The sequence below is a fragment of the Coturnix japonica genome, chromosome 2 (assembly GCF_054131305.1).
Source record: "Coturnix japonica strain WE chromosome 2, WE-NBRP24, whole genome shotgun sequence".
In the NCBI taxonomy this organism is placed as follows: Eukaryota; Metazoa; Chordata; class Aves; order Galliformes; family Phasianidae; genus Coturnix; species Coturnix japonica.
In genome coordinates this window covers 77,690,398-77,718,379 of record NC_140664.1, presented here as the reverse complement: position 1 = coordinate 77,718,379, position 27,982 = coordinate 77,690,398, and the positions used below count along the sequence as shown (strand labels likewise).

The 27,982-nt window shown below is 36.6% G+C and overlaps 1 protein-coding gene across 11 annotated transcripts in view; it reads left to right on the top strand.

Annotated features, from left to right (window-relative positions):
• Positions 1–24,995, top strand: part of RELCH (RAB11 binding and LisH domain, coiled-coil and HEAT repeat containing) — a 70,172-nt gene extending 45,177 nt beyond the window's left edge. For 4 of the 11 annotated variants that reach the window (XM_085540342.1, XM_015854517.3, XM_015854512.3 and 1 more), the window contains 18 exons: positions 922–993; positions 1,793–1,933; positions 2,610–2,774; positions 3,504–3,651; positions 5,762–5,918; positions 6,273–6,396; positions 7,317–7,365; positions 7,688–7,767; positions 8,629–8,735; positions 9,318–9,417; positions 12,925–13,007; positions 13,928–13,991; positions 15,629–15,767; positions 16,579–16,695; positions 17,163–17,251; positions 19,402–19,472; positions 19,625–19,687; positions 23,177–24,995. In XM_085540342.1, coding sequence (XP_085396468.1) covers positions 922–993; positions 1,793–1,933; positions 2,610–2,774; positions 3,504–3,651; positions 5,762–5,918; positions 6,273–6,396; positions 7,317–7,365; positions 7,688–7,767; positions 8,629–8,735; positions 9,318–9,417; positions 12,925–13,007; positions 13,928–13,991; positions 15,629–15,767; positions 16,579–16,695; positions 17,163–17,251; positions 19,402–19,472; positions 19,625–19,687; positions 23,177–23,297 — 1,890 coding nt within the window. In that variant the 3' untranslated portion in view covers positions 23,298–24,995. Of the gene's footprint in view, positions 1–921; positions 994–1,792; positions 1,934–2,609; positions 2,775–3,503; positions 3,652–5,761; positions 5,919–6,272; positions 6,397–7,316; positions 7,366–7,687; positions 7,768–8,628; positions 8,736–9,317; positions 9,418–12,924; positions 13,008–13,666; positions 13,750–13,927; positions 13,992–15,628; positions 15,768–16,578; positions 16,696–17,162; positions 17,252–19,401; positions 19,473–19,624; positions 19,688–23,176 lie in introns of all 11 variants that reach the window. The other 7 variants (XM_015854519.3, XM_015854514.2, XR_014943594.1 and 4 more) reach the window with 6 other exon arrangements.
• The last annotated feature ends 2,987 nt before the right edge of the window (positions 24,996–27,982 follow it).

Genomic DNA, 27,982 nt, shown 5'->3' with positions numbered 1-27,982 from the left:
TAAGTCTTCCTTGCTCCAAACTTCCCCTTGTGTTTTAGGAATCTGAGGTTGCTGAAGACAAGTCTCCCCAGTAAAGTTCCAGACAAAGAAGGCAATGACTAGCTTGTCTTTTTCCGTGGTAAGATAGCTGACTCTCTACATAGCAAGAGGAAAAGTAGTTGTCTCACCCAATGCATAGCCTATTTTATCTGACATGATCAAACCATTCAATTTACATTCCTTTTTTTTTTTCTTTCTTTCCCCCCCCCCCTCTCCCCCCCCAAGGTTATTTTAATTCACAAAGTATATTGAAACATATCACCTGTATTTTATTGTGCAGCAATTAGCACTCTTCTCTCACCAACCACTAAAGCTGACTTATAAGATGTCAACTTCTTTCAAAACGGGCAGAATTTTTGTGTGGCTTCTGAGTGGAAATGGGAGGCAGGCATCACGGGAACAAAAGGTTCTTAAGAACAGGAGCTGTTTTCAGGCACATCTTGGAAACATCTTTAGTCTAGACTTGGAAACATAACTTTAAACAATACAAATACTTTTTGGCTTTGTACCTGTGTCCTCTCTTGACCCTTTACGCTCAGCAAGACCTGGGCAGCTGCGCTACAATGGTTGGCTCAGATCGCTAGAGGGCACTCGTGTAGTTCTTAGATGAACATTTTTACTTTGTATACATACACACTTCCCGGAATGTTCTGTTATTTTAAGCTCTCATTTACAGGACGACTAGAGAAAGCTTGTATCTGCCTTGCCTTTAGGCATCAGTACAAGAATTTGAGGCCACTTCATATGCGTATCTAGCTTCTACAGTCACAGCTAATGTTTATCGAAGAGGTGCGCACACATCCTTCTATTGTAGTTCATGCTAACCACGTTTTGAATACTGGTCACTGCAAATCAAATAGCCATTCTCTTTTTCTTCACCAGATCAACCACAAATACCCAGAGAGACGGCTACTGGTAGCAGAATCTTGTGGAGCACTAGCACCTTACCTTCCAGTAAGTATTAGTACAAACCCTTTATACCAAGGTTAAACCTGTTGCATAACTTAATATCCATTAGCTTTTTAAAATAAGGTGGTACTTATACGTAGGCAAGAACATTATATTTTACTTTGGCACATGTATGAAATTCAATAAAGAGGAAGTGGATTATAACAAAGGAAGGCAGGTTAGTCTGGCTGTAAAATGTCTTAAAGACCAGTGTGGCTTGAGCAAATCTTCATAGTTTCAGTAAAAATGAAATAAAGGTAGTTAGAAGCAATCAGGGAAATCACCTCTGAAAAAATAATTGGTATGCAGTAACAAAGCTGTTCGGATACTGTGAATTATTTAAAGTGAAGAGCACTGCTAGTCAAAGGCAGCAGCAAAGATTAGTCAGTGGCAAAACAGAATCTGAAGCTTCAGAGGAAGATGAAAATAACCAAAATTAAAAGCACGCTTCTCAAATTTAGCAGTGGAGTGACTAAAGATTCTGTTTTAAGTAATCATGTCAAGTCTGGGCCTATAGTAGCATTTTGCTGTAAGTTATTTTTGATATATGCTTCCATGTTAGTTAAAAGGCTCCAGTTTTTTACTTAGTAGAACAAAGGACTCTAATGAGGCTACTAACACTTTATTTTCATTCGTCTACCATTGTCACAGCTGACTGTATTTTTCATTAGGAGATCCATGGCTGTTGAAAGGGATTGTTGTTTGTGTGCACTAATAGAAATGTAGATCTTTCATAAAAATTGATACAATCCAGCATATCTGGTTTCATTGGATTTAACCAAGTATTTTTCTTCTTTACACGCAGAAAGAAATCCGTAGTTCTTTGGTACTTTCCATGCTGCAACAAATGCTAATGGAAGATAAGGCAGATCTGGTACGAGAAGCTGTGATCAAAAGCCTTGGCATCATTATGGGATATATTGATGATCCAGACAAATATCAACAGGTACAGTTTGAGTTGAATTCTGTATGTATGGAATGTGTTTTATATTTACTTTGTGAATAGGAGGGCATGTCGTTTTACATGTGTACATTTAAAAACTCCTGAATGCTTGAAATGTTGATCGTCTTGTATTAATGTTGTTTTTTATTGTGTCAGCTAAGACTGAAAAGAGAGCAGATATTTTCAAATACCATTAGGACTTCAGATGTGAGCCTCGGGTAGAAGTTTCTTCAGTTATTTGTAATTCAAGTATCCTCCAGTGCATTGCCCACCTGACTCTATTAGCCAGTTTGATGTCAACACTTGCTAACAGATTCATCTACTACAATAAAGCTTACTTGTGTTCTTCTTAATAGTTCTTAATGTCAGCTAATGGTATTTCAGGTTCATGAAAGTGAACATTTTTCTTCCTCTCTTTTAAGTTTTTGAAAGTGGATTGGTAAAAACATGTTTGTGTTAATTCTGATAACTGAGAAATGCTAGCAGGATCATTGGACCACCAACTTAAACTTTATGGATGAAATAGGAATGTATGTTGCGAGGCCTCCACATACTGCTTTGATTTATTTTTATTAGTGTAAAAGTCCAGTCTGTGTATATTTTGAGCAGTAATCTTCAGAATAATGTGTAGGAAAAGTAGTTGATTTTCTGGTTTTTTTTTTGTTTTTTTTTTTTTCAGGGCTTTGAACTGCTGCTTTCAGCTTTAGGAGACCCTTCAGAACGTGTAGTTAGTGCAACACATCAAGTATTTTTACCTGCTTATGCTGCCTGGACAACAGAACTGGGAAACTTACAGTTCCATCTCATACCTACACTGCTTAGTAAGATTGAAAAACTGCTCAGGGTATGTGTTTAGCTGTTTCTACATTGGAGGCTTCTCTTTGTAGCATTATTAGGTATGAATTCCATGAGAGAGAAATTTTCTGGAGATTTCACTTATAACTTTGCTTTGATGAGAGAAGAAAACAAGCCAAAAAAAAAAACCAAACAAACAAATCAGATTCTTCTCTAATAGTATATTGCTTCATAGCCAATTAATGTACAGTTCAGAAAACATTTCCTTGAGAATGCTTCTTAAGTGTCACATAGTGTCGCTTTTAATAAAGTGCAGCCTTTATTGCACATAAGAAAAAGCGTAGTTGAATGGTTTAGTTAAATGATAGGCAGTTTTGCATCTATTCTGCTGCAGGTGCTTATTTTGGTAGATATCAGGAAAGTTCTAGAAAGTAGGCTATCTCTTATGATTAAACCAAGACTCTTATTTTCACAGTACGATTGACTCATTCAGTTTTTAGATGCACTGAGCCTTGAGACCAAGGAATGCTGTTTCCAAGATATGCTTGAAGTTGCTCTTTCAGAGTACCAGTATGCTCAGTAACACGAATCACTGAATGCCAAAGATTATACTGCTGGCTTCTCTTGAGAAGTTCCTTAAGAATGACAAGGCGGTTTGGATTGTAGCGCCAAGTACGCTAGTGGTCAGGATAAATGGCCATGTAATTAGTATTTCTGGGTAGTTCATCACAAATGTCTTCAAACTGAAAATTTTAACTGAATGTCCTGTTTGTTTCAGGAAGGAGAACATGGTTTGGATGAACATAAGCTCCACATGTATCTATCTGCTTTGCAGTCACTGATTCCATCATTGTTTGCATTGGTGCTACAGAACGCACCTTTCACAAGCAAGGCTAAACTTCAGGGAGAAGTACCACAAATAGAAGGTACATTAATTTCTGCTAAGTGGAATTTTTGGAAACACGGATATAATTCAGTTACAAAACTCAAATAAGTATTAAATGCAAAGGAAGAATTCAAGGAATAGTCCACATTTACCTGGAACTCATATATGCCTCTCATTACTGGATAAACACAAGTTACAGGATTCGCATATAAGCTTTATATTTTTTAAAAAACATGTTTGTAAAATAATAATCTAAGCTCCTATTCTCAGGCATGTTTTTCTAATGCAGCATTTTTAAACTATATTTTCAAATGTAGCAAGAACAGACAAAAACGTTCAAGGAACCTCTGTCTTGCTGTGAATTTCCTTCAGTGTGACTGACTTGATGGAGAGAATTATTACTATTATTATTTTTAAGCTAGGTTCCAACATAGGAAGATTTGTCATGACTTTTTTTTCTTCCGTTTTTTTTCCTTTTTTGGGAATAAAATCTTTCTACTTCCCTTCTTCACCCCCTCTCCAGTTTCATTCCTATGAAAGAAATAAGACACAAGTCACAATTACAAGGTAATTCACACTGAAGAAATATGTAAGTCATGAACATTTACCAAGCAACTGCCGGTATTACAAAGGAAAACTAGGCGGTATCTTTTAGAATTTTTCTGCTAAAATTTCTGTGTTTATTTAGCAGCATTCTGCACTGTCAGTTATAGGCAAAAAGTCTTCTGTGCCCAGCAGCTTATATAATCCTGTGACAGTCTTGCAGTGAAGCACTTCGTTGTCCTAATGCTCCATGTAAATTGTGGATGGAAAAATAAACGTTTACCATATGATTTCCCCTGGAATTTTTTTTCATATTGATCTCTCTTAGTGAATCCTTCAATAATGCTTTATTATTCCTTTCTCTCATGCGACTGAGCCACTTCAATAATGACAAAATAAATATAAATAAGTTTTTCTTCATTTCATCCCTCAATACTTCTCTCTGTTACACAGAAGAAACTTTTGAGAAAGCAAAACAGTCCTTAATTAGACTTCCTAAAGATTTTTTAAGAGCTGTTTTCTACAAATAGATAATAATGGTTCAAGAAGGCTGTCTTTAGAATTAGGGAATTACTACAATTTTATTTACTATTTGTAAGAAGTGGGAAAAAGTACATCCTGGTGCAGGAGCTTCACCATCTGTTATGCATCTGTGTAATTCTCTTGGCAAACAGAATGGTCTCTAAGTGAAGTTAAATAATTACATCAGCACTCCCAGCCTCCTTAACGTTTTCTTTTATACAAATAGTTTTAAAAGACTTTGCTGGTAATACCCACTACATGCTGGTAATATTTCTGTATATCAAGAGTTAAAGAATGTTTAGCAACCTTGCATTCAAAAGGAAATTTGGAAAAGAGCAAGTTGTGTTATGTGAGTGAATGTAAAAAGGTTAGACATGCCACAGTGAAGCTCTTTCAGCTGACCTGAGTCACTTGAAGATGAGCACTTTTTCCCTGAATTGTTAGTGTTTAAATAAGGAATTGAAAAATTTCAGCCTTCAGTGTAGCGTGTCAGTTGCTTCCTCAACATAAGTGGAGGAAACAAATCTCCTGTACTTCACATGTTTGCACTAATACCGTAGCGCTGTTAGAACTGCAAGCTTGTCTTCAATTCCGCAGTAGGAAAGATGATCACATATTTGTCACTTAACATCTTTGATGAATAATTTTAAGTATACTTAGCATAAAATGAATGTAATAAAAGAAATAGTGGTGTAGCAAACTTTTGACCCCAGGATATCTTTATGGTCTAGAATTTTTGTAATTCCTGCTTTTTCTTTGTAAATTTTTTTTTCCTGCTGATCCAAGTAATCGAGGAGATAGTGTAAAGCGTAGCAGAAGTCAGGAGTCTTGTACTCATTCAACAATAAATCCACAGCGCGATCTCTGGGGTCATCCACCATCTCTGCATTTTCTCTTTTTAATAATGAGGGTTATGTAGTCTCTTTGCAGTTGGATTTAACTCATGAATTTTTAAAAGGCAATTTGATAACCTTACACAGAATTGACCAAATAGCTCCAGAGTTTCTAAGCTGTCTTTACTGACATGATTTCCAAGCCATTTTTGTCTTGTTTTGTTCATAACTGCTTATTCTCTGCTGTTACAGTCACTAGATTTCCCCGACCTGCATCACCTCTTCAGGATGTGGCTATCATCATTGGAAGCCGTGAACAATTGGCAGTACTGTTGCAACTTTACAACCATCAGCTAGAACATGAGGGGACCACAGGCTGGGAGACTTTGCTATGGGTAGTCAATCAACTGTGAGTTAATTTGTACCTTATGATTCCTAAAAGTTGTCAAAATAAATAGTTCTTAATAAATTGTTATGTTTGAACATTTCAGTTTTAAGTATGGCTGTGTTTAAGAATTACTTAATTTTAAAGAGAAGATTGGGTTTTCTATAGTTTTTCTTAAATATCATTCTGAATTGACTTTACTGGATGTTATTCAGAAGCTTTCTTCAAGGTTTAGGAATTGTACATAACGTTTAGATAATTTTATTAGTGGTTTATATATATACTTAGTAAAATATACATAAATCTGTACTAATATAACTGGAGAGAAACAAAAGATCGGGATAGTGTCTAATACCCTTCTTTTTTCCTGATTTGCAGGTTACCACAGCTTATAGAAATAGTTGGCAAAATCAATGTAGCATCAACTGCGTGTGTCCATGAGTTCTCCAGATTTTTCTGGCGACTCTGTAGAACATTTGGGAAAATTTTTACAAACACTAAGGTAAGGTTGTACCTTAAATGCTATGCCAACGTAGTACATTGATAATAAGTATCTATTACTCAAATTTTATGGTATGTTTGAGTACTCGTGTTTTGTGTGACATTTGTATTTATGTGCCATATTTGTGCTTTTCCATAAGTACTGTTAAACCTTAATGTGCATCCTTTTGCATTAATGCAAGAGAGCATTCTAATTCCTGTGATTTCAGTTTTCATCCTTCAGAACAGCATTGTGTCCATTTTTTGTACTCCACTCTGCATTTCATTGCTAATTTTAAAATGAATATTCCCTGCCAAAAATATTCTCTGCAGGTTATACCTAAATATTTTTATCAAGGATGTACGTCACTCTTTTTCGGAGATAGTTTTGAATATTCGTTGAGAATATTCTAAAGAGAAATGCTAACACACTACAGAATTATCTAAAGATAAAATTAAACAAGGTTAGCATTTTGTGTCACTACTGCATACTGCATCAGCAGAGACTAAAAACCTCTCTCTGGTCCTTAGGAGTCCTGTCTGTAATTTATCTTTATGATTCTTGCTTCAATAAAATTTACTACAACACTATTTTGAAAGAGAGCACTCGTTAACAAAGACATGAAGCAACCTAAGTATATTACTGACTGATTGTTTTTTGCATTGAGCATGGTAGAGTCATAAAACCCAACTGAGCAAACTGACAAAAGGCTTCAGGAGTGCTAAATGCTGTTACCTCAGTGATCACTACTGCGTTGGGTACTCATTAGAAATGTTTGTTCTCTGCCATACTTTGAATTTTGGTAGAACAGCTGCTATTATTAAAGTTTCTACTTTTTTTTTCTTTCTGTATCTTCAAAATGTCTTCTGTCTTAATTTTTGGTAAATTAATTGATATCAGCAATAAACTTTCTCATGTGGGTTTCATAATCCTTTATGTAGGTAAAACCACAGTTCCAGGAAATACTAAGACTGTCTGAGGAAAACATAGGTGAGTAATATTCTATTCTCATGAATAAAATTGATCTTAATAGCTGATAAAAAATATCATACTTCTGTTTAAGTAACATTTTTAGACCACAGTTCTCAAATTTGTCATTTTTCTTTAATTATAATCTGAATGGAACACTCTTAAGTTGTACGTTGTGTATGTGTGTAAGTTAAAAATAAAATAATTAATCCAGATATTAGTTAAGCATTACTTTACCTTGTGTTCGTATGTCTACGTATATACGTTCTTTACATAAATGTAAACATATGCATACTTTATATACATACAAATGAAAAATAAATTCTTCAATGTGTTTCATTAGATTCCACAGCAGGTAACGGAGTGCTAACAAAAGCTACAGTTCCCATCTATGCAACAGGGGTACTTACATGTTATATTCAGGTAGGTTTTTATGTTTCTTTCTTAAATTTTACATATTATTCTTATCAAAACAAACAAAGAAAAAAAAATCCACACCACTTTAATATTCTCTTTGTAAACATTTAGCGCTCTCATGCATTGAAGTTAAGTAGATAAGCAGGCTTAAACCTATTCAAAAACTAAGTTTCCTAAGTACTGCATTTAGGTGACAGCCATCAGTGTTAAAAGATACCGAATTCAGTAAATCTTAAGATGACATCAAGCACTGTCAGCACTGCTAAATCTCAGATGGTGACAGCTTCCTGTGCCTTTATCCAAAATACTAATTATGATCATTAAATGGGCTCTTGGTCATTTAGCTGTGGCCCTTGCAAGCCATAATTTTGCAACAGTCTCTGAAATAAATAAGCAGATAAACTGCTATTTTGGGCAGTTTGAGTCTTAAAATCTTAGTCCTATTTAGGATTAAAATAAACACCCTATAAATAACACCACCTAATCCTCCAGTAAGCAGCAGTTATGAACTGACATATACGTGACTTACAAGGGAAAAAAACTAAACCCTTCATAATCTCACAGATGGGCTTGCATTCCTCACAGTGGACTGTAAGCAATCACTAACTGTCAGGAAAACAGGTTTTAAGTTTATTTAGTAAACATCTTTGGGAAATTTTGGGCATATAAGTATGTACTTAGCTGATAAAATATAGAAATAGTCTTGTGTTTCCTTTTCAGTGTTCTTGATCTAAAAGCATGTTTTGGAAATTCTAAGAAAATGAAGTGCTAAATCTAATCTGCTCTTTCTTGGAGTTTTTCTTTTTCATAGCCAAATGTCATCAAACCATAGCACCTCTACTATGTTTAAAATTGTATTTCTTCTAGGAAGAAGACCGCAAACTGTTAGTTGGATTCTTGGAAGATGTCATGACCATGCTTTCACTATCCCATGCTCCTCTTGATAGCCTGAAAGCTTCCTTTGTGGAACTGGGGTAAAGAACCTTTGGAGCTGATTAAATCTGAATACATTAGAAGCTTTTCTTAAAACATCCTAATATGGCTGTAATTTTATTAACCGTGCTGCCTCAGGGGAAAAATGAGTAGGCTTATGTTTTTCCTCAGTGATCATCTCCCAAGTGAAAAATACAGTGATTAAAAAAATAAAATAAAAATCTTTCAGGTGTAAAGAAGAAAAACCAAGTAAAACTCACACATGGGAGTAAAAACAAATACAAAAAAATCCTCACTAAGGATAAAAATCAAAATTGATTTAGTATTTCCCATATTCTGACTGTACATTCTTATCCATATTTTCGTTCAGTTCACTGTTGTAATACATTGAAATCTATATTCTGAAGAACTTTTGAAATCAGCCTCAGAATGCAACCTGTTTTCTAGACAGCAGCGTGTTCCGTGCTCTTTGGAATGGAGTAAATGCTACATATCTTTCATAAAGGATAAAAATTGGAGTTTTAGATTTGCTGAGACAGCCTTTTGTAAGCAAAAGAGGTTTGGAGGAATTCATTTTCTTTTTTTATTTCCTCTTCTTTGATGGCCCAAATGTTTTCTTTTAGTGCAAACCCAGCTTATCATGAGTTGCTGTTAACTGTCTTATGGTATGGAGTTGTCCATACTTCAGCTCTTGTTCGATGCACAGCAGCCAGAATGTTTGAGGTAAGTGACATCTGAACTTCCTTCTAGTTCTTTTCTGAAATGGCAGTATATTTTTAAACACTGATTCAGATGAAATAGACACATTCAGAAAAATTATGCGTGACTTAATTAAGTTGTGTACTGTGTGATGGGGCAGAAGTTGTACAGTTGTTTATCTGTTGTGTTCTTCAGCACATCCCATCATGTAATTTGTCATTAGCCACTTGCATGATGTTTCATTGGTGACTGTGTATATGTTCTTTGATCAACTGCTGACTTCACTGTTGCATTCTGATTACTGCATGCTGAAAAACATTTTCAGATGAAAATGAATTTCATGGCAAAGTTGTGTTCAAACCAGAACAAAATACATCATCAAATGTGTTTGCTTAGGTCTGTATGTAAAAATAAGTGTCTCTCTGTGTGTTTTAACATTTGTTATTGTTATTTAAAAGCTAGCAATTTTCAGTGCCTTTTTCAGTATACAAATAGCGCACCTGTAACTCCAACAAGTTTTCACTGGCACCAAATGGAGCGGTAAAAATGTCAATTTTTACAAAAAATAAATAAATTGGTTAAATATGGGATTTCTTAATATGCCACAATGTGACAACTTCATCTTTTTATTTGGAACAGATTTAGAGATGATTTAGACTGTTAAATTTAACCAGTAAGCTTCTTATTTCCACACCATGTTCCTCTTCATCAAGTGTTAATAAGAAAAGGCATACCAAAAGACTGGGACATACACAACTTGCTGAACAAAGAGCATCTTTTCTTCGTATTTTTGAGAGTAATTTTTTATAATCAAATTCCATTTTCTTTTATTTTCTTTACATTTCTGTTAAGCTTGACTCACTTGGTGGTTAGCTTTGCTTTTGACCTCTAAGTGAGGTTGTATCCATTTCCGAAAACAAATCCCAGGTCTGCCTTGAGGAAGGAAGTGCTTAACTCTGCCATTAGTTTACTGCAACTCTGCAAGTCATTGCAGATAAGGCGCTACACAGTGGCTTTCAGATGTACTGTGTGACTTCCCTTGAAAGTGTCCAACTTTGTGGGCTTTTTTCCCTTGTAAAAAGGAGATGGCAATTTTAGTCACCCATAAAACATTCCTTAGTTTGTTTAAAATACAAGTGCATGGCTTATATTTCATATTTGTAAAAATATTGTTTTCTTTTTTGTGTAATCATTAGCCCGATACATTAAAAAACTTCAGTTAATACAAGCTATTGTCTTGGTTGCAATTTATTTTCTACTGCAAATTGATTATTTTGGCTTAGTTCTGCATGCTTTCTAATATATTTCAGTTTTTACTACTTCATAGGCAACTTCATTGAAGACATTTTTCTCACTTGAAAACTGACTTTTCCTATGTTGCCACTTTGTAGCTGCTGTCTACGTATTTATATGTGACAGTATGTGAATTTTGGAAGTCTGCAATAGGAGGAGATGGTAGTTCATTTTATTTTGGAGGATTCCTTCATGTGAGGAATTTTTGATGTCTCAGAGATTATTCACTGGCAAAGCACAGCAATTCTCTCATAAGACAGACGGTAATGATTAGATAATAAGATAGAAGAGTGCATCGTGAGCTGGACAGCTATACGTGTACTGCAATGTTTTAGAGCAGTACAGTGATCTGCAGGAGCTCGGGGACTGCTGTGATTTAGGCCTGCCAGATCATGTTATGAAACCCTTACCAGTCTGTTCTGGACTGGAAGAACATAAGTGATTTATAGCCAGTGTATTTTTGCTTGCCCTTGGGGACAGGAAACTCTGTGCTATGGTTTTTAAGGTGTGGTGTACATGAAGTAATGAACATGCATTCCTTGGTAAGAATCGAAAGAGGATAAAACTTTGTGTAGTCTGTCTCACTGTAGCCTTAGATGCTGCAACGTGGCTTTCCCCATCCAGCTGTTTCCTTTGTGCCTGTGCATTAATGTTTTCTGTCAGTAGTTTCCCATTTGAATGTTGATGCAAACAGATTTGACTGCTGCTGGTTTGAACAATGAAGCGTGTAGCTGAGTTACAAGCATTGTTGGTCTGTTCAAGGTTAGGAACTCTTTTCTTCAGAGTGACTCTTAAATGATGATACATGCTTTTATTTTATTTAAGACATAATGATGCTATTTACCATGCTTTACCAAGATTTGAAGTGCAGCAGCCCACATAGTGGTGGAGCTGAGATCATTCTAAAATGTTTGCTACTGTAAATAATTATGGGCTGTATTAATATTAAAATGTACTATAGTAGCTGACATTGCTAATACATTGTGAATTATGAGTGTAGGAAGCTGCAGCTTTCTACTACTGAGTATTTTGCAGCAGTAGCGCTTACACAGCTTAATTCTCACCCCTGTGCTTCCTTGTCCGGTCACTATTTGTAAGAGCATGATATGTTCACAGCATCTGTATACATACACACAGATGTGCACACACAAATATTGCTTAGTAGATATCACTGTTTTATATAGCAAGTCTGGAAAGTCAGGCTCCTTGCAGTCTTTCATAATGTTCATGTTTTAAATTCAATCCATAACATTGGAATGCTCAAACAAATAGCATAATGTGAAACTCCAGTTAGAGAGTAACTACTGCCTGGTTTTAGCACTGCATAATACAGTAAGCGATGCTAGTTTCTCTATGCCATATCTGGATCTTGCATGTTCTCATGACACCTCTGGAGAATAAGAAAAGAATCCTAATTAGTGTTCGTGGCAGAATATGAGTTGTTAGAATACGGCTTAAATAGTGAGACCGTATTTCAAATTTCACTCAGAACTCACTAACCAACCATTTATTCCTGTGCATCGAAACAGCAAGTGTATGCAGCCTTTCTTACGTGAGATACAAGACAGAAGTGCAAAGGCTTTCTTTTTTGAACTTGTGCAGATTTTAATGCAGATCCATTTTCTACCTGCATAGACCAGCTTGAGTTTTTACACATATAGACTGCTTGGATGGACGTTAAATCTAAAGTAGTTCATCATGACTTTGAGGAAAGCTTAGTGGCCCCTGGGGAGGTACTTTCTGTCATTTAGTGATGCCTGGAAGGTGTCACTCAGTGCTGGAAAACCACGTGTATTTGGCCTGACTAAAGAAATCTTTGCTTGTGACAGTCTTCACATACAGTAACTTAGGCCTTTCCACTGATGGAGAGTACCATTCAGACTAGACTGTCGAACTCTTATTGGCATCATGTTAGTATTTTAACAGGTTTGAATTATGCCACATAAATTACTTGCTAAACTATCTAGAGTTTTAGTTACAAAATAGCTGAAAGCAGAGCAATCAACTTTTATGTCATTAAATTTGTCAGGTTTGTGCTGATGACCGGACCACTTCAGCTTTCTTCATGCCTTTGCATATATGAAGCACTAGTGTAGCAGTATTGCTTAGCTTCTAATTTTGGTTTGCTTTTTGTGTTTTTTCTTTCTCTCTCTTGGTTGTGCCGTTCTTCTTCCCATGATACTGTGCTCGCTCTTTCCGTGCATCACCTGTGATACCCCCCCTGCTCCGACCATTCAGCTGTTGGTGAAGGGGGTACATGAAACTCTGGTAGCTCAGAGAGTTGTTCCTGCTCTCATTACTCTCTCCAGTGACCCTGAAATGTAAGTTTTCTGACTGTCTTGTACACCTAGCATCCCTCTTAATGCTTAGGAAGAAATAACCATCAATTGTGTTTGTTATCCTAGCTGAAAAAAAAGTCATTTGTCTGTAATCACAAAGGTTTATTGCAATACCTTGAACTAAAGAGGATTAAATTGCTGAATAAATTTTAAATAGAAAACTAAATCAGTGTTATTATATATATATATATGTATATATATATATTATATAAAGTTATACTTTCAGTTTTGAAATTTGCTTAAATCATTTCTAGCAGAAAGCCGCATATCAATGTGTTCTGCAACTCTACCAGTTACATTACTTAAAATTAAACATGGCAGTATCAGAATGTGACATAGCCTTGCGAGTACTTAAATTCTGAAAGAATACCTTAATATTTCAATTCTTGGATGTGTTTGTGCTATATATATTCTGATGTGATATTTCTTTCAAGTTAAGGAGGGATGCTTTGCTAATCTCACTAACAGGTTATTACCAATAAATGCTAGAGCATGATGTGTCTTAATCATTTTAATGTATCGTGTGGTGACTAAACCAAGATAAATTCCAAGAGTCTGCCTGCCCATCCTCAGCCACAGCTAATCCAGTTCTCCTTCCAGTTTACCAAACCATTTTTTATTGCATGTTGACTGGTTTACAGCTGACTCTTCGAGGCATGAGTGAAGCATTAGTTGACAAGCGGGTTGCACCGGCTCTTGTTACCTTGTCCAGTGATCCTGAATTGTGAGTTTCAGATTGAGACCTTGAGTTAATCTTGTCTGTCTTTTTCCTGGTCTGCTTTTTTTGTTTTGTTATCATTAGAAACTAATGTAATTTAAAGCACTAATCTTTGAGTTTTGCTCTGTTTTTAACCAATTTTATTCTCTAATGCTCAATTAAAGATAAAATTTTTCTGTTGTAGTTCAGTGAGGATTGCAACAATTCCTGCTTTTGGGACTATCATGGAAACTGTTACACAACGAGAGGTAACAGTGCTATTATCATCCTTTGTTTCGTAGTAAAAGAAGTGGGAGATTTTATGATATGTTCAGTAACTTAATAATTAACTTTGGGGGGGGGGGAAAGGATTAAAAAATGTTTGTAAATCATTTTGTTGTTGTTGTATCTTTTTCTAAAATGCTTCCTGGTTTTGCAGTGGTCATTTTTACTTGGTTGGTTTGTATTGTTGTTTTTTTCCTTTGTTTTTTCACTTGTTTTGTGTTTAAAAATCACACAAGCCCTCTTACAACTTAGAAAGACATTTACTTATAAATATCAAGGTAAACATTTAAGAAAATAAAGATATGTAGAGGTAGAGGCCTATGCTAGAAGATGAAAAAACATGAATAAAATATTTTCCTTGGACAGTCAGTTAAGAAATCTAAATCCATTATTTCTAAATTAAATTGGCAGCTTAACTTCAATGCGCTTATCAAAAAGTTCTGGTGGTAATCATTTGCCTCCACATGAATATATGATACCATTTTTAGATTGCACAGGATATCATGCTTGGCTTCCAACTGCTTTAGGAGGGCACAGATCACTTGAAGTTCATATCACATCTGCTGGTACTCTGCAGCCATCTCGGATAGCTCATGACATCCAAGATGACGTTAAAAGAAATTATAGAGAAGTAACTGAAGTGATCCTTGAGAATAACGTAGATCTGCACTGTCTGCTTGTTTCTTAAATGATGAAACTTTGATAATAGATCAGAATTCTGAAAAAGACACTGGACATTCTGCTCTAAATAGAAGAAATGCTGTGCTTTGTTTTACGTAATAGTTGAACAATCACATTTCTTTGTAAAGTCCCCGCAACATTCTGCAGAGCTTGCATTCTTCCTGTAATCTCAATATGTTCTAAAAGAATGTGCTTGAGGAAATGTGACTAATAAGTCTGTGATGACTCACAAGTACTTGGAAGGTGGATAAGTTACCATTTTGTAGCTTGGATTGCATGCCTATAATCAGTTTGGAAAGAATATGATTTTGTTACCACACAAATTACCGTATTCAATGCACTATTTATAATAAACTTCAGAGTACTGAAGTGACAGCTGCTTCCAAAATGGATTAGAAAAGGTTACTTTAACAACTGTGAATGCAAATTAAATGTTTGTCATCTTAGATGTATTTATATTTTATTGTTTCTGTTTTTCTAGCCTTTAGAACCTTTTCTAATTCCCTTGATTTTGAGATGCTTATCAATTTGCCTTCTGCAGAAATAAAGGACACTTTTGAGATGCATTACAAAGAAACTTGTGTGAACTCAATGCTGTTTAAACAGGAAAACTCCAAAGATGTCAATAATGAGGGAAGTTACAGTAGGTAAAAAAAAAAAAAAATTGAGAGATTATCAGAACCAAGCAAACTTCAGGAAGAGACTGGCTCTATGGAAGCACATGTATAGTGGTTAAGGATAGATTAGAATAAAACACTGTTAAGTTTTTAAAACATGGAACTGCAACCAAAGAGGTTGGAACATTCTGTCAGAAAGACTGTAAGTTAACAGAAAATGTAAGGCTTATCTGACATATGTAAGCTTTATAGACATACTCTGAGCTTAATGATTTCTAACTTCTTCCCTCTTTATTGTACTTATTTCTTTGTTAATACTTAAGCTTCTGGAAAGGGTAAAAATGCAGCTAGCATCCTTCCTGGAGGACCCTCAATATCAAGATCAACATTCTCTTCATACAGAAATCATAAAAACATTTGGAAGAGTTGGACCTAATGCCGAGCCCAGATTTAGAGATGAATGTAAGTTGCATTGGTGGGAGGATGTTTTCTTCTTCTTTCTGTCCCAAAGCTAATCATTGGCTGGTTACATTGATTTTTGTCATTACCAAAAAGTTAATGAAAACACTTTTGTATTCAGAGCTTGGTGTGCCCCTGTGTCCCCATTTTTATGTTGATTTTTGACCTTGCCAATAAAATTTTCACTTCACCTAACACTGATGTCCATCAGAACACAGGCATTCAGCAACTTTGCCTTTTTTTATTTTTTTTTTAATTATTTGACATGTAAAATGATATTCCCTCTTCACCACAGCCTCTCTCACATGATAAATATGAATAATCCCAGATTAACAAGACAGGGTTGTGGGGTTTTGTTTTGTTTTTTTTTCCCATGGCCCTGTAATGTGAAGCAAAATGACAAACAAAGCTCATTTTTAGATTGTCTAATGATACTTGTAAATAAAACGTGAAGACCTATCATACCCACAGTTGTAGGTAGCTAGTTTAGCAGGCTAAACTTTTTAGCAGAAACATACTTTAGATGACTTTATCAGCAGGGGAATAATAACTTCACAAAATGTTTTCTGTAATGGTTGCTACTCTGAGGTTCCTTTTTTATTTTAGATATTCTTATTACAGTTTTATTTCAAGTTTGCATTAGTCAATTAAATTTGCATGAGCAGTCCTATCAAAAGCCATTATTTACATCCTTTATCCCATGTTGATGTGTGATGGTTCACATACCTGCAATTATCACTTAACAACTTCTTAATGCTAATCAAGTCTATGGAAAAGCTTTTTCAAATACTTACTCTAGAATTTGCTTTTACAGTTGTTATTCCACACTTGCACAAATTAGCCTTGGTCAACAACCAGCAGTCTGTGGATTCTAAGAGACTGGACATTGCTACCCACCTGTTTGAAGCCTACAGTGCTCTTTCCTGTTGCTGTATCCTTTTTTAAGACAAAGTTTAGTTGAGTCAGTTATAGGGGGAGAAGATGAATATTCGAGAATTCACTAGGTTTGGGTTTGAATGTGGGATCTCAAATATGATCTGCTCAGTATAAAGATGAGATTTTCACAAAGGTAGAAGTTGTAAGTGCTTTCAAAAAAAGTACCTTGATCTTAGACAGTAATTTAAACTGTACCTCTAGATGAATATGTATGTGTGTGTATTTATGTGTATATATATATATATGAAAAAAATCATATCTCATATGAAATATGTGAAGTTAAATGTGCTTCAGACATCTTTTTTGTTTGTTGTGAAGTATCAGACACCATCTTCTGGGGTATTGCTTCTGTAGCTTGTCTCTGTGTTCTGTAGAACAAAACTGTATAGTATCAGAAGAGAGAAAAAGACATACATAATTTCAAAAGGCCATCTTTTAATTCCTTAACAACTCATTTTTCAGTTATTTCAGAGGATTTAATGGTCAATCACTTTTTACCAGGACTTAAGTGTTTACGAATTGACATGGAACATCTCTCACCAGAGCATGAGGTGAGCAGCAGTGTTTATTGAGTATGAGGTGGAAGTGGCAATACAAGTTAAAATGTTACGGTATTTAAAACTAGAAGTTAAGAAAAGCCACTCATAAAGAGTAGCACAACATATAGCATTAAGGGGTTTGGAACAAGGGATAATACCCATCATGTAAAATCTTCTAGAATATAATTTTAGGCTGAGTAACTGCAAAGAAATACTGAAAGGTCAGAAATGCAAGTAGACTCTTCTACTTTCAGTTTCTACAGACTGAAGAAAAATAGAATGTTTTTATGATCTTGTTTTTCATTGAAGCAAGAGAATACTCAAGTACGTAGCCACAATATGTCCAAGGAAATAGAAATGACAAAATACAGGAGGTGCCTCTGAACATGAGGAAACACTTCTCACTGTGAGGGTGACCAAGCACTGGTCCCAGAGAGGCCATGGATTCTCCTTGGAAGTATTCTAAAGTACATAGTCTGGGTGGCCCTGCTGGAGCAGAGATTGGACCAGATGGCATCCCATAAGTAGACAGCACAACACGGCAGCTGTGAAGATTTTCTCTAGTAAATGAAGTTTCAGAAAGTAGTAAAAGAGAAGAGGTAGCTAGAAAAGCTAATTTGAGAAACTTGAACATTTTGAGCTTATGCCTGTCTTTTTTGCAAGTAGTTAAGGTTGATGAACAATGATAGGGATTGATGTGTAAAAATGAAGCTGACAATAAGTAATTTGGTTGCATCCTGGGGAAAGATTGACAGACTGAATGCTTCAAGTGATGGAGGCAGAAATTCAGTCAGAGTGTACAAAGAAAGGTCTTTCTATATGAGTGTGTATTATTTTGAAGGTTAATAATGTTCTTCCGAGATTATTTCTTTGTTTGCAAAGTGACTTAATTCAAACTATACTGTATTCTCCACAAGTCCTAAATTCTTATACTCAGTTACAAAATCCCTTCTTCCAGTTGCGTTTTTAGTCTACTGATCTACAGTCTTATTGTTCCCTTTGTGTTATGTTATTGTTACACCATTTATGGTTTGTGGAAGTGAGGGTGAACTAATTTGAAGGACTTTAAGAACTTAGAGGGAAAAAATATGGTTTCAGGGGGCATTCAGATGCAGCAATAGTGGTCTAAGCATCCACCAAATGCAGCTTAATACTCTGTATTCAGGGAGAATTGGGAGATGAGTTGTGAAGTCTAAGAATATACCTGAAAGCTGCAGCAGACAAAAATTGGATTTAGCTTAATTTTCTTTGTTCTGTCATACTGATTAACGAGGTAAAAATATTAATGCTTCATTTTGTATCGTAATTAATGAAACTTCTAAGATTTGCAGGCCTAGTCAGTTCGAAATTAAAACAAAAGAGCCTATGTGATTCAGTTTGAGTCTTATAGCCAGAGGAGGAACTGAAAGCTTAAATAGGTTTTAAATAATTAAATAACAGAAGATCAGGAGCGGTTTTTATCATGTTGTTCCTCACTGTGACTGATTATCTTCAGGCATTATTCCAAGAGACCTGTGAGACTCAGTTAGTTCCAATGTCTGTCTTTCACACAGGGAAGTTTAGACAAAAAATATTCTGTGGAAACCTTTAATACTGGAACTGCTAAAGTAAAATGTTAAGATCTTGATTCATTCAAACTTTGTAAGATGTCAGTGAAACAATATTTCATGTTTGCTTTAGCACTTCCTTTCCATTAAGATATTGCCTCCACACACCATCATTTTTTCCTTTCATTGCTTTTATACATCGTGATGGTAATTACAAGAGTTTTAAAATGTACTAAAAAATAGGGAGCACATGGATGTATATAAAAGCCAATTGCTAATGAATAAAACTACTGCTTTAAAAAAAGGGAAGATATGGAGATGTATAACAGAAGTATGTTCAGTTCGACCCTATTTAAAAATAAATAGTGGGGGATGGGAAGGAGTTCTGAACTCTTGTAGCTGGTTCAAAAACCTTTTCTTCCTTAAAGTTCTTTGAATGGTTTTGTTGTTTCTAGCCACAAGGCATTATCAAATACTTGCAAGTTAAATGCACTTCACAAACAGGAGAATCTTCTAATACTGTTCTGCTGGTGTCAGAATTACTTGGGGAGCAGATTTGGTGCCAATTGTTGATGTAAAAACAAAAACATCCTATGTCTTCCTTATGTGCTCTAGGTTATTTTAAGCTCCATGATAAAAGAGTGTGAACAGAAAGTGGAAAATAAGACCGTCCAAGAACCACAAGGGTAAGACTGCCACTTCTCTTTTTTTCTGTGCCTCCAGCATAATGTTCTGTAAAGTGTCTTCCATAATGGTGTCCAGTGATTGTGACTAGAAATACTGCACTAATGCTCATCTTCGGAACTTTTATTCAGTCTGTGGTTGTTTCTGCTTCCAGCATAAAGCACAGGTCAACATGCTTCTGTTTGGATCCTAGTAATGAAGTTCCTGTTTTCCCATGGTACGTTATTTTTAGGTTTTGAACTTTAGAAAACAGTGCTTGAATCTCTGTCTTGAATCTGAGTGTAGCAGTTAGACAGATTGGTATGATGGGAAAAGGTGTTTCACCAGAGGCATGATGATGGAAGGACTGGCACGATAGAATGGTGCTATGAGGGAAGAAAATTGCTTACCCAAATGAGAAGATTCTAAGTTTGTAGGGGAAAGCTCCACCAAAGAGAATCACCAACCAGAGATCCTTCCCCAGTGGCAGTCAGCCCTTAAATGGGGACTAGGAGAGGTGCAGCCAGGCTCCACCCCTTCTGGTCACACAGCTGAATTGCCTTCACCTGTGCTCTCAAGGCTGACTTGCTCCTTTCCCCAGGTGATCACTCAGCAGTTCACATGCACTGAGAAAGCAGGAGGTATACCAGAAATTAACATTAGACTTTGGAGGTGAAATAATTTTAAGACTAAAAGCATTCAAGTTCTACAACTGACTATAAATCCATAGTATCTGCTCTAGTAAGGTAGATGGTCTTTATGTAGTCATAGAAGTCCTGTCCGAGGGAAAAGAAATTCAAAACTTTTAAGACCAGGAGAATGCACTGTCATCTTCTTACTCATCAATATTGATAATACGAACTGGCATACTCCAACTGTTAGGGTTTTCAGTGATGAAATACTCATTCAATACTTACTCATTGCTGTTGTGGTTTTTTTTTTTTTTCCTCATATCTTCACCACGTACTTGAAAAAATAGTGGTTTTTTGCCTTTATCCTTTTTGCCTTCAGTTCAAAGGAGCTTGTTGACATCTGTACCTGTATACTCCCCTATGTAGCCTCTATCCTAATCCCACCCTTTTCCTGCTCCATTCAGATTCTTCAGCAATTGTGTATTTCCTTTTCATTTTTAAAGAATGGTGAATGCTTACCTCTCTTTGAGCAACATCATCACAAACAACCTAGCAATAATGATTCCTGGCAAGAAACAAACTTAATAGTGTCCAGTATTAAACCTATCCTACTTTTTACAAGTAAACATTAGATTTATTTAGGTCTTTCCTATACCTTGCACCTTCCATGGATAGATACTCAAAAGAGAGTTGTGATCAGACAGAATCAGTAGTCAGGCTCTTTGCAGATATGATACGGTTGCTGTAGGCACTCGCCAACCAAGCTGTGCTAGAACATCCCTCCACCTAAGCAGTGACTTTGACTAACAGATTGAGTCATTATAATTGGCTGTGTATATAGCAATCTATTACTCTGCAAATATTTCCCTTGCCTGGGTTCTATGGACTCATTTATTGGACTCATACAGTTAGACTCGCTGACATTCTTTCTTCATTTTTACTATTTTATTTGTAAAATAAAAAAGCCGCTAGACCTTGACTAGACTTGAAAAATACTAGAAACAGGGTACCATATCTAAAAGGATAAGATAGAACTTGAGTATGCCTCATAAATGTTTTCCAAAGTAAAGTAATTCATCAAATTCTAAGCACTTTCTTGACAGCCCTTTAGGAGACTCCGTTTGAAAATACTAAACGTTTCTTTGAGAATACTTATCTGAGAAACTATTTTTTCTCTCGCAGATTGTGCCAAATGTATACAATATCAAGCTGGTCTCTTTAAAGAAGTTCATTAATCTTAACCCAAAGAGTTATATTATCTAACCTGTATTAACTGAACGGAAAAACCAAAGGTATCAAGCAATATGCCTTGACTGGGCAAATTCTTCTGAATTCTCAAGTTGACCAGGATTTTTTCCCTTCATTTTTATTTGCTCATACCAAAAAGCCTAGGGGCAAAGGCGATTTACTGAGTCTGTGTGCTGTCATCTCTCAGATTGTTTTAACCTATTTAGTTCAGAGAGTTGTTCTCTACATGGATACGGCTTGAATGATCAACTTTTGTTTCTTGCAGAGTTTGAACTACCTGGCTTTTGCTTATAGTAATGTAGCTGGGTCAATGCAAAAGCTCTCTACTACTTAGAATCCCACCTATGAAAATATTTTGAAACCACAGTACTATTAAGCCATTACAGACACAGATAAATGCAAATGCGATACAACTTCCAGTTTATTTTCTTTTAGAGTGCTGCAGACTGTAAGACTTGGAAAAGATTAGTCTTCCTGTTGCTTCATTCTTTCCTGGCCTTTCCTCTTCCTTTAAAGGGAGCCTATGGTTGCAGCCTTTTACTGCACAGTATTTTAGCACAGAAGAAATTACCTTTTCCTATACGCGAATCTCCTTTTCATCACTAAGCCCTTGCCAATTTCAGTTCCTGGTTTTAACCTTAAGTATATATTTGAAGAAAATTGAAATGCAACTAGGAGATAACGTACTGAAAAAAAACTTGATGCAAAAGTAAGATACTGCTTGTCATCACATCTTTGCCCTTGCTGGTAAGAAAAGTTATGTCAAGTAATAGCGGATGGCAAAAAATTTATTTATTAAAAGATTAAATTTAGTCTTTCTAAGAGCTGGATCTTTTCTATAGCATTTTTTTGTTGTTGTTGTTAGACATTTTCTTCTGCAATTAACGAGATACTTAAAGCATGGGTAAAAACTCATTACAAATCGATTTTTACAAGATGTCCGGCATGAATGTTTGTTTTGACCCAGAGCTTCCCCATACAAGAGGCAGAACTCTTTGTAACCTATAATCCATCTCAACAGCAGTAAACAATAACAAAGAACATTCTGACATTTTCATTTCTAATTTTTCTAGTCATGTAAATGCGTGGACTTTCCTATAGGAGTAATTGTTTTAGACAAGGTGTGTCAATACCTCTTTAGGTTCTGTGGCTGTTTTTAAAGACGTGAGATTCAAACAATTTGATTTCATGTTGATTTTGTTACTATATTGAAATAGGCAGTTTTTATAGTAAAATAATTACTTTTTGGACATACTTTTAGGTAATCCAGTGCTGTAGCTCATCTAAATATTCAGTTTATAATCACAGCACAGTGGTGGAAAACATGAACCAGAGTTCCCATTCTTAATTGTTATCAAGCATGAGGACAATAGTAGACAAACTGTTTCAGAAGTCATTTCTGAAGTACCTGGTTTTCCTTAGGTTCACTCAAGCCCATGAGACAACACAGTCTGCTTAAAACTGCAGGTTTGACACCACCTGTGGGGCTTACTCTCTGAAGTGAGCTATTCTATTTTCTGAGAGTTGCCAGTGCTTGGAATGTACTGTTGTTTCAAATAATTTCCCTTGCCACACAGAGCTGTGAAGGTGGTTAAATATATATGTATATAGGAAGTAGCACGTGCAAAAATATTTTACAACTTCCCACTAGGACTGTTCTTGCTGCTGTGATCACTCACTGAATGGTATGCATTTGGGCTTACTGTTGGTTTTGCAGTTCTCGGTGGAGTGACCTTTTGTGCTCATGAAACCACTAACATGCCAAGACGATTCAGGCGCTTATTAAATAAGATCACAGTGTTCTTTTTGTTTGTAGTCTTATGTAACTAAACTGTTGGCTTTCCTAGCTCCATGTCCATCGCTGCGAGCCTTGTGAGTGAGGATACAAAGACCAAGTTTTTGAACAAAATGGGCCAGCTGACAACATCAGGTGCAATGTTGGCTAACGTGTTCCAGAGGAAGAAGTAAGGTGGGAAAAGGAGCCCCCAGCTAACACTAAGATGGACCTCACAGAGACTGGTTCCTGTACTTGAAGTACTTGCCTTTTATTTTCTTCTGTCTTATGTTCTTGTAGTATAATTTTATTCTAACCTCCAAAGATATTTGCACTGCTTTTGAATATCGCTGTGTATCTGTTAATTTTGGGTTAACTGTGGTTGATATAAAACTGAAATCATAGTCTGTATCAAGTCCCTGTTCTGTGTTCTCGTCTTTCCAGCATTTTTTTTTTTATATATATATATATAGTGGAAGGGTTTTGTTTTTGTTTTTTTATTCTCATTTTCCAACAGGATATCAGCAAATATCTGTATTATACATGGAGCTATTATGACGGTACTTAAAATAATGTAAATTTGAAGTCATTGTCATGAAGTAATAAAAGTGAAGATTACTTATGTATTTAAATTATGAAAGAGTAATGCAGATTTTTTTATCATGTTTCTAAAAAGAAGAGGAGGAGCCACCAGCATTTGTCTGTGCTTCTTGGGGTGTTTTTGTAAGTATTGTGCATCTTGAATCGAGAGGAATTGCGGTATCTAATGTACAGGACTGCTTGCACTGCATCAGTCTGCAGGGAATGCTCATGTTTCAGATGCTTTATGCTGACATTGTAAATGCTGTACAAAATCCTTCAGATAAAATTCTCACACCTGTTGTGGTTTTTTTGAGGGATGATGTTTTGTTTTGTTGGAGTTTTTTGTTTTATTTTGAAGCACTTTAACAACCAGCGTACGCATTCAGAGACACCTACGCTTGAGTAAAGGACAAATGGGATAATACTAACAAATGTATAAGCTACTACATGGGTCCCAAGGCAGTACTGCAGGCAGAGTGACCTTATGCAGGAGAAAGAATGCTCTCATCTTGCACTCACTGTGCAGTTCTGTACTGTACTGTGAAAGCTGAAATTAGGAGGTTTTGTTGTTTGGTTTAAACTTCAGTTCAAATTTCATTTCAGAATATCTGAAACTAAGTTAAGGGAGTTTGACCCACACGGTTGCTTTCAAAGCATTAGCTAGACCGAAAACATACTTTACAAAAGCATTACAAGGAGTATCCTGTAATCAGATGTTCTTGTTAGCAAGGAAGCATTAAGAACCAAATCCGTTCATTTTTATGCAGCACTTATTTGGTTTTTTTCCTTTATATCAGTGTAACCTTCTGAGAGTAAACTCAAGTGCGTGCATAAACTGGTTAAGACGTGGTAAAATGTAAAAGATGGGCATTCTCTGATACAGTGCCCTTCAGTTGGATGTATGAACATCTTTAAGGATAGCGAAGCAGAAAGAGTGGTGGGAGTAATCGCTATCTCCCAAGACAGGATATAGATGGCAGCACTTCACATAACGCCCTCAGAAGTAATGGAGGTTATCTGAGGCTTATAACTGCTTCATGTTTGTGCCCGCTGGCTCTGCATAGACGGTTGCCTGCCATGTTTGTGTTGTGACAGGGCCTGCTGCACACTTGCACACTGTCAGTCCCTTTACACTGCACTGAAACATTATTCTCAAGATTACAGACAATTCCATGCCTTCTTATTGCTTGTTACCACGAAAGTATGCTTTTAGCAGACTGACTGTCAAATGGAGACATTCCTGAGGAATGGGAAGTGGTGATGTTTCCTCTCTATTGTTCCATTGTCAATAAAAAGTTTTGTATACCTGCCTTGTCTTGTTTCTTCCAGTCTTCTCCAAAAAGAGAATTGGGTCAGAACAGCCTTTATGTGTGTGTTTGTGTGTGTGTGTGTGTGCAATACACAGAATGTCTTTAGCCTTGGTTTTTTTTGTCATTATCTGTGCCAGTAGTTGCAGTGTCGCAGGTGGTAGCGCTGCAGTCCTGAGACCAAAATGACTTCTTATGGCAAAGCTCTTCATGGGAGGGCAGTGACATCCAGCCTGTCTGTAAGTGTGGTTCCTACCTCCACTGAGCTTCCACCAGTGTTTGGAAACCTGCTGATCTGAGCAAGCCAAAAAGCTGCAATAACCTTTAGACTGTGGTGAGTGTGGCATGAGAGTCTTTTTGTTTCGTGAATGCAAATGTGGTGTCTTTGTCCAGCCTCTTGCAGAGTTCAGCTTTTGGTAGTCAATGTTTTACCCTCTACCAGCTGATTCAAGTTGGAATCAGGCAGAGAAACTCCAGGAAGACCAGCTCCACTGTAATAACCCAAGCTGAAAAAAACCTGCTGTGTACTCAGCAAACTTTCTGTGAGTAGCCTTCAGGAGTTTCAGCTTCTTAATTTTGTGTCTCTTTTTAGTACATGTTGGTTGCAGGAGGTTTAGTTTTTAAGATGCTTGTTATTTTACCAGAGTTTGATAGATTTCCAAGAAGATGGCAGGTACTTTTCATGTTTCTTCTTGGTTTGGTTTTTGTTTTGTTTTCTCCAAGCTGTGGCACCGCAGCACTCAGGAGTAGGAAAGAATGAAGAAGTCTTCTATAAAGGTTCTGTGATTTCCTTAAAGTTAAGTCCTATCCTTCCTGCTACTGTAAAAAATAAATAGTAAGTAAAAAATAAGTGAAGCTTTTGGGTGAAAATGCTCTGTTGGAAGATGACAGGTGGATAGCCTGCATGGAATGTGATTCATCCTCAGAGGGTTATCTTCAGTTACTTATGACTTTGTCCAGAAAAACCCAACAGATAGCATTTAGTCTTCTATGAAATCTTTGGCTTTATTAGCTCTGCATGAACCGCAACCTGTTGGTTTCAATACGGGATATATTGGAGGTCTCATGCTGCCCTTAGTGAAATCTCAAAACCTACGTATTTTTTTGTGCTCTCAAGTAAAGATCACCCAGCAGAGAATATGTGGCTGCGCAGGTGCGAGTTCATGATCTAAATATGTTCTGTACAGATTAAATATGCATATGACTTCTTATACATTTGTACTTTGTTCTGAAAGAGATGCTTTTCTAAAGCTCTAAGGCAAACTGCTCTTTTCCCATCCTCTAATCAGTGTGAACAAAGGGAGTTCTTTGAGGAGCTGCGCATTATTCAGTCATCCCCTTCCCACTCCCCATTGAGAATAGGAAAAAATCCTGCTATTGCTATGCGTAACAGTATGATTTGGTTAGGAGAACTGAAAGCAGTGTTTGGATGAGTTCATGGCTAGAGAAAATGAGGAACGTGGCATTAATGACTGCAAATTAAAATGTTAAGATTTCACGGATCGTTTTTCGTTTGATATCTCTTGTGAAGATCAGGGGGGAATTCTGTAATATTGTAATTTATTGCTACGTGCAGATAAGATTTAAAATGATGCGGAAAAAATAAGTGTGGAATATTTCTGTACTCCCTGTTGTGATGGTGTTAGCCGGATTGTTCTCTCCTGTGAGTTTTAATGTAGTGCATACAAATGGAATTCTTGTGTTCAGGATGTAATTTTTCTGTATAGGTTGTTCTAATTACAGTGAATAACAACAACAAAAAAGCCCAACTGAGCAGGAAAGTCATTGGTATGCTGATAGAACAGGCTGATTGGCATGATGATGATCCTTGACAGATTAAGTTGGATTGGATGCTAACGCGTATCGCAGCATAGTGCCAGGCAGCAGCACTTGAAAGAAACTGGTTTGCTGGTTTAGTGAGTATGTTTGGCTAACACTTCTAGCAATTAGAAATCATGGGACAACAAGAGTTACTAGATTGGTTTATGAAACAAAATGAGTCAACAAAGATACAGCATAGTGCTGCTGTTGAGTATGTAGGCTAAGGAGAACCTGGATGTTAGCACTGCATGACAATGTAGCATGTGTTAGCTAATATCAACACATAACTGTGAATGAGTAATCATTTTCCAAGAATGCTGTTTCCAAAGAACCGTGTGCCTTTAGGTTTGATGCTCCCAGGTAAGCTGTAAGAAATGGCTCTGCTTACAGGGATCACAAAAGACACACACGTCACTGGTGAACAGTGCGGTGCTTTAGATGCATCCACACTCTGTATGGAACTTGTGTCTTTCTTCCAGTATAGATTTCGTTTGGCTGAAGTGCACTGAATGCACTCCTCAGTGTCTCCTTCATCCTTTGCCTTTTGGGCCGGTCTGTACCCTCACCTGTGAGAGAGCCTTTGGAACATCAGCCTCCCCAGGAGGACAACCTCCAGCATTTCCATTCTAGAAACATGCTTTTTATTCCAATGTTTAAATACTTTGTGTGCAAGCAAGTCTGCCTGCCATGCATTTGTTCCAAAAGTTATTATGTGACCTTTGAGATCTTTCCTATCTCCCCAAAGCTGAGAAATTTCCATGGCTTCAGGTGCAGCTGGAGAGGTGTAGGCATCATGATGTAGGATCCCGTGTGTTGTTCTGCTGGGCCTGTCACACCTTCCCTTTAAGTGTGCTGCATGGGGACTGGGGTGGGGACAAGGAAGAAGCTGTAGCGTTTAATAGGTGGCAAGGTTTCATTTCAGCTTGATCCTCTGCTGAGGAATCAATGCGCTCGTTGATCCATGTATGGGTCACCTCAGGTGAAGTTTCAGAGTTCACCATAGTTTCAGTGCACTGACAGACAAGGTGATAGATAGCTCTATGGAGCTGACAGCGTGGTGTTTCAGAGCAGGGTGGGTGGGCTGCCAAGTGCTCCGTGCTGCACATGGATTGAGGGATGCCCTGAGCAGCGCTAGGAAAGCTCCCTGCACTCCTCCTGCCCTAAGGATG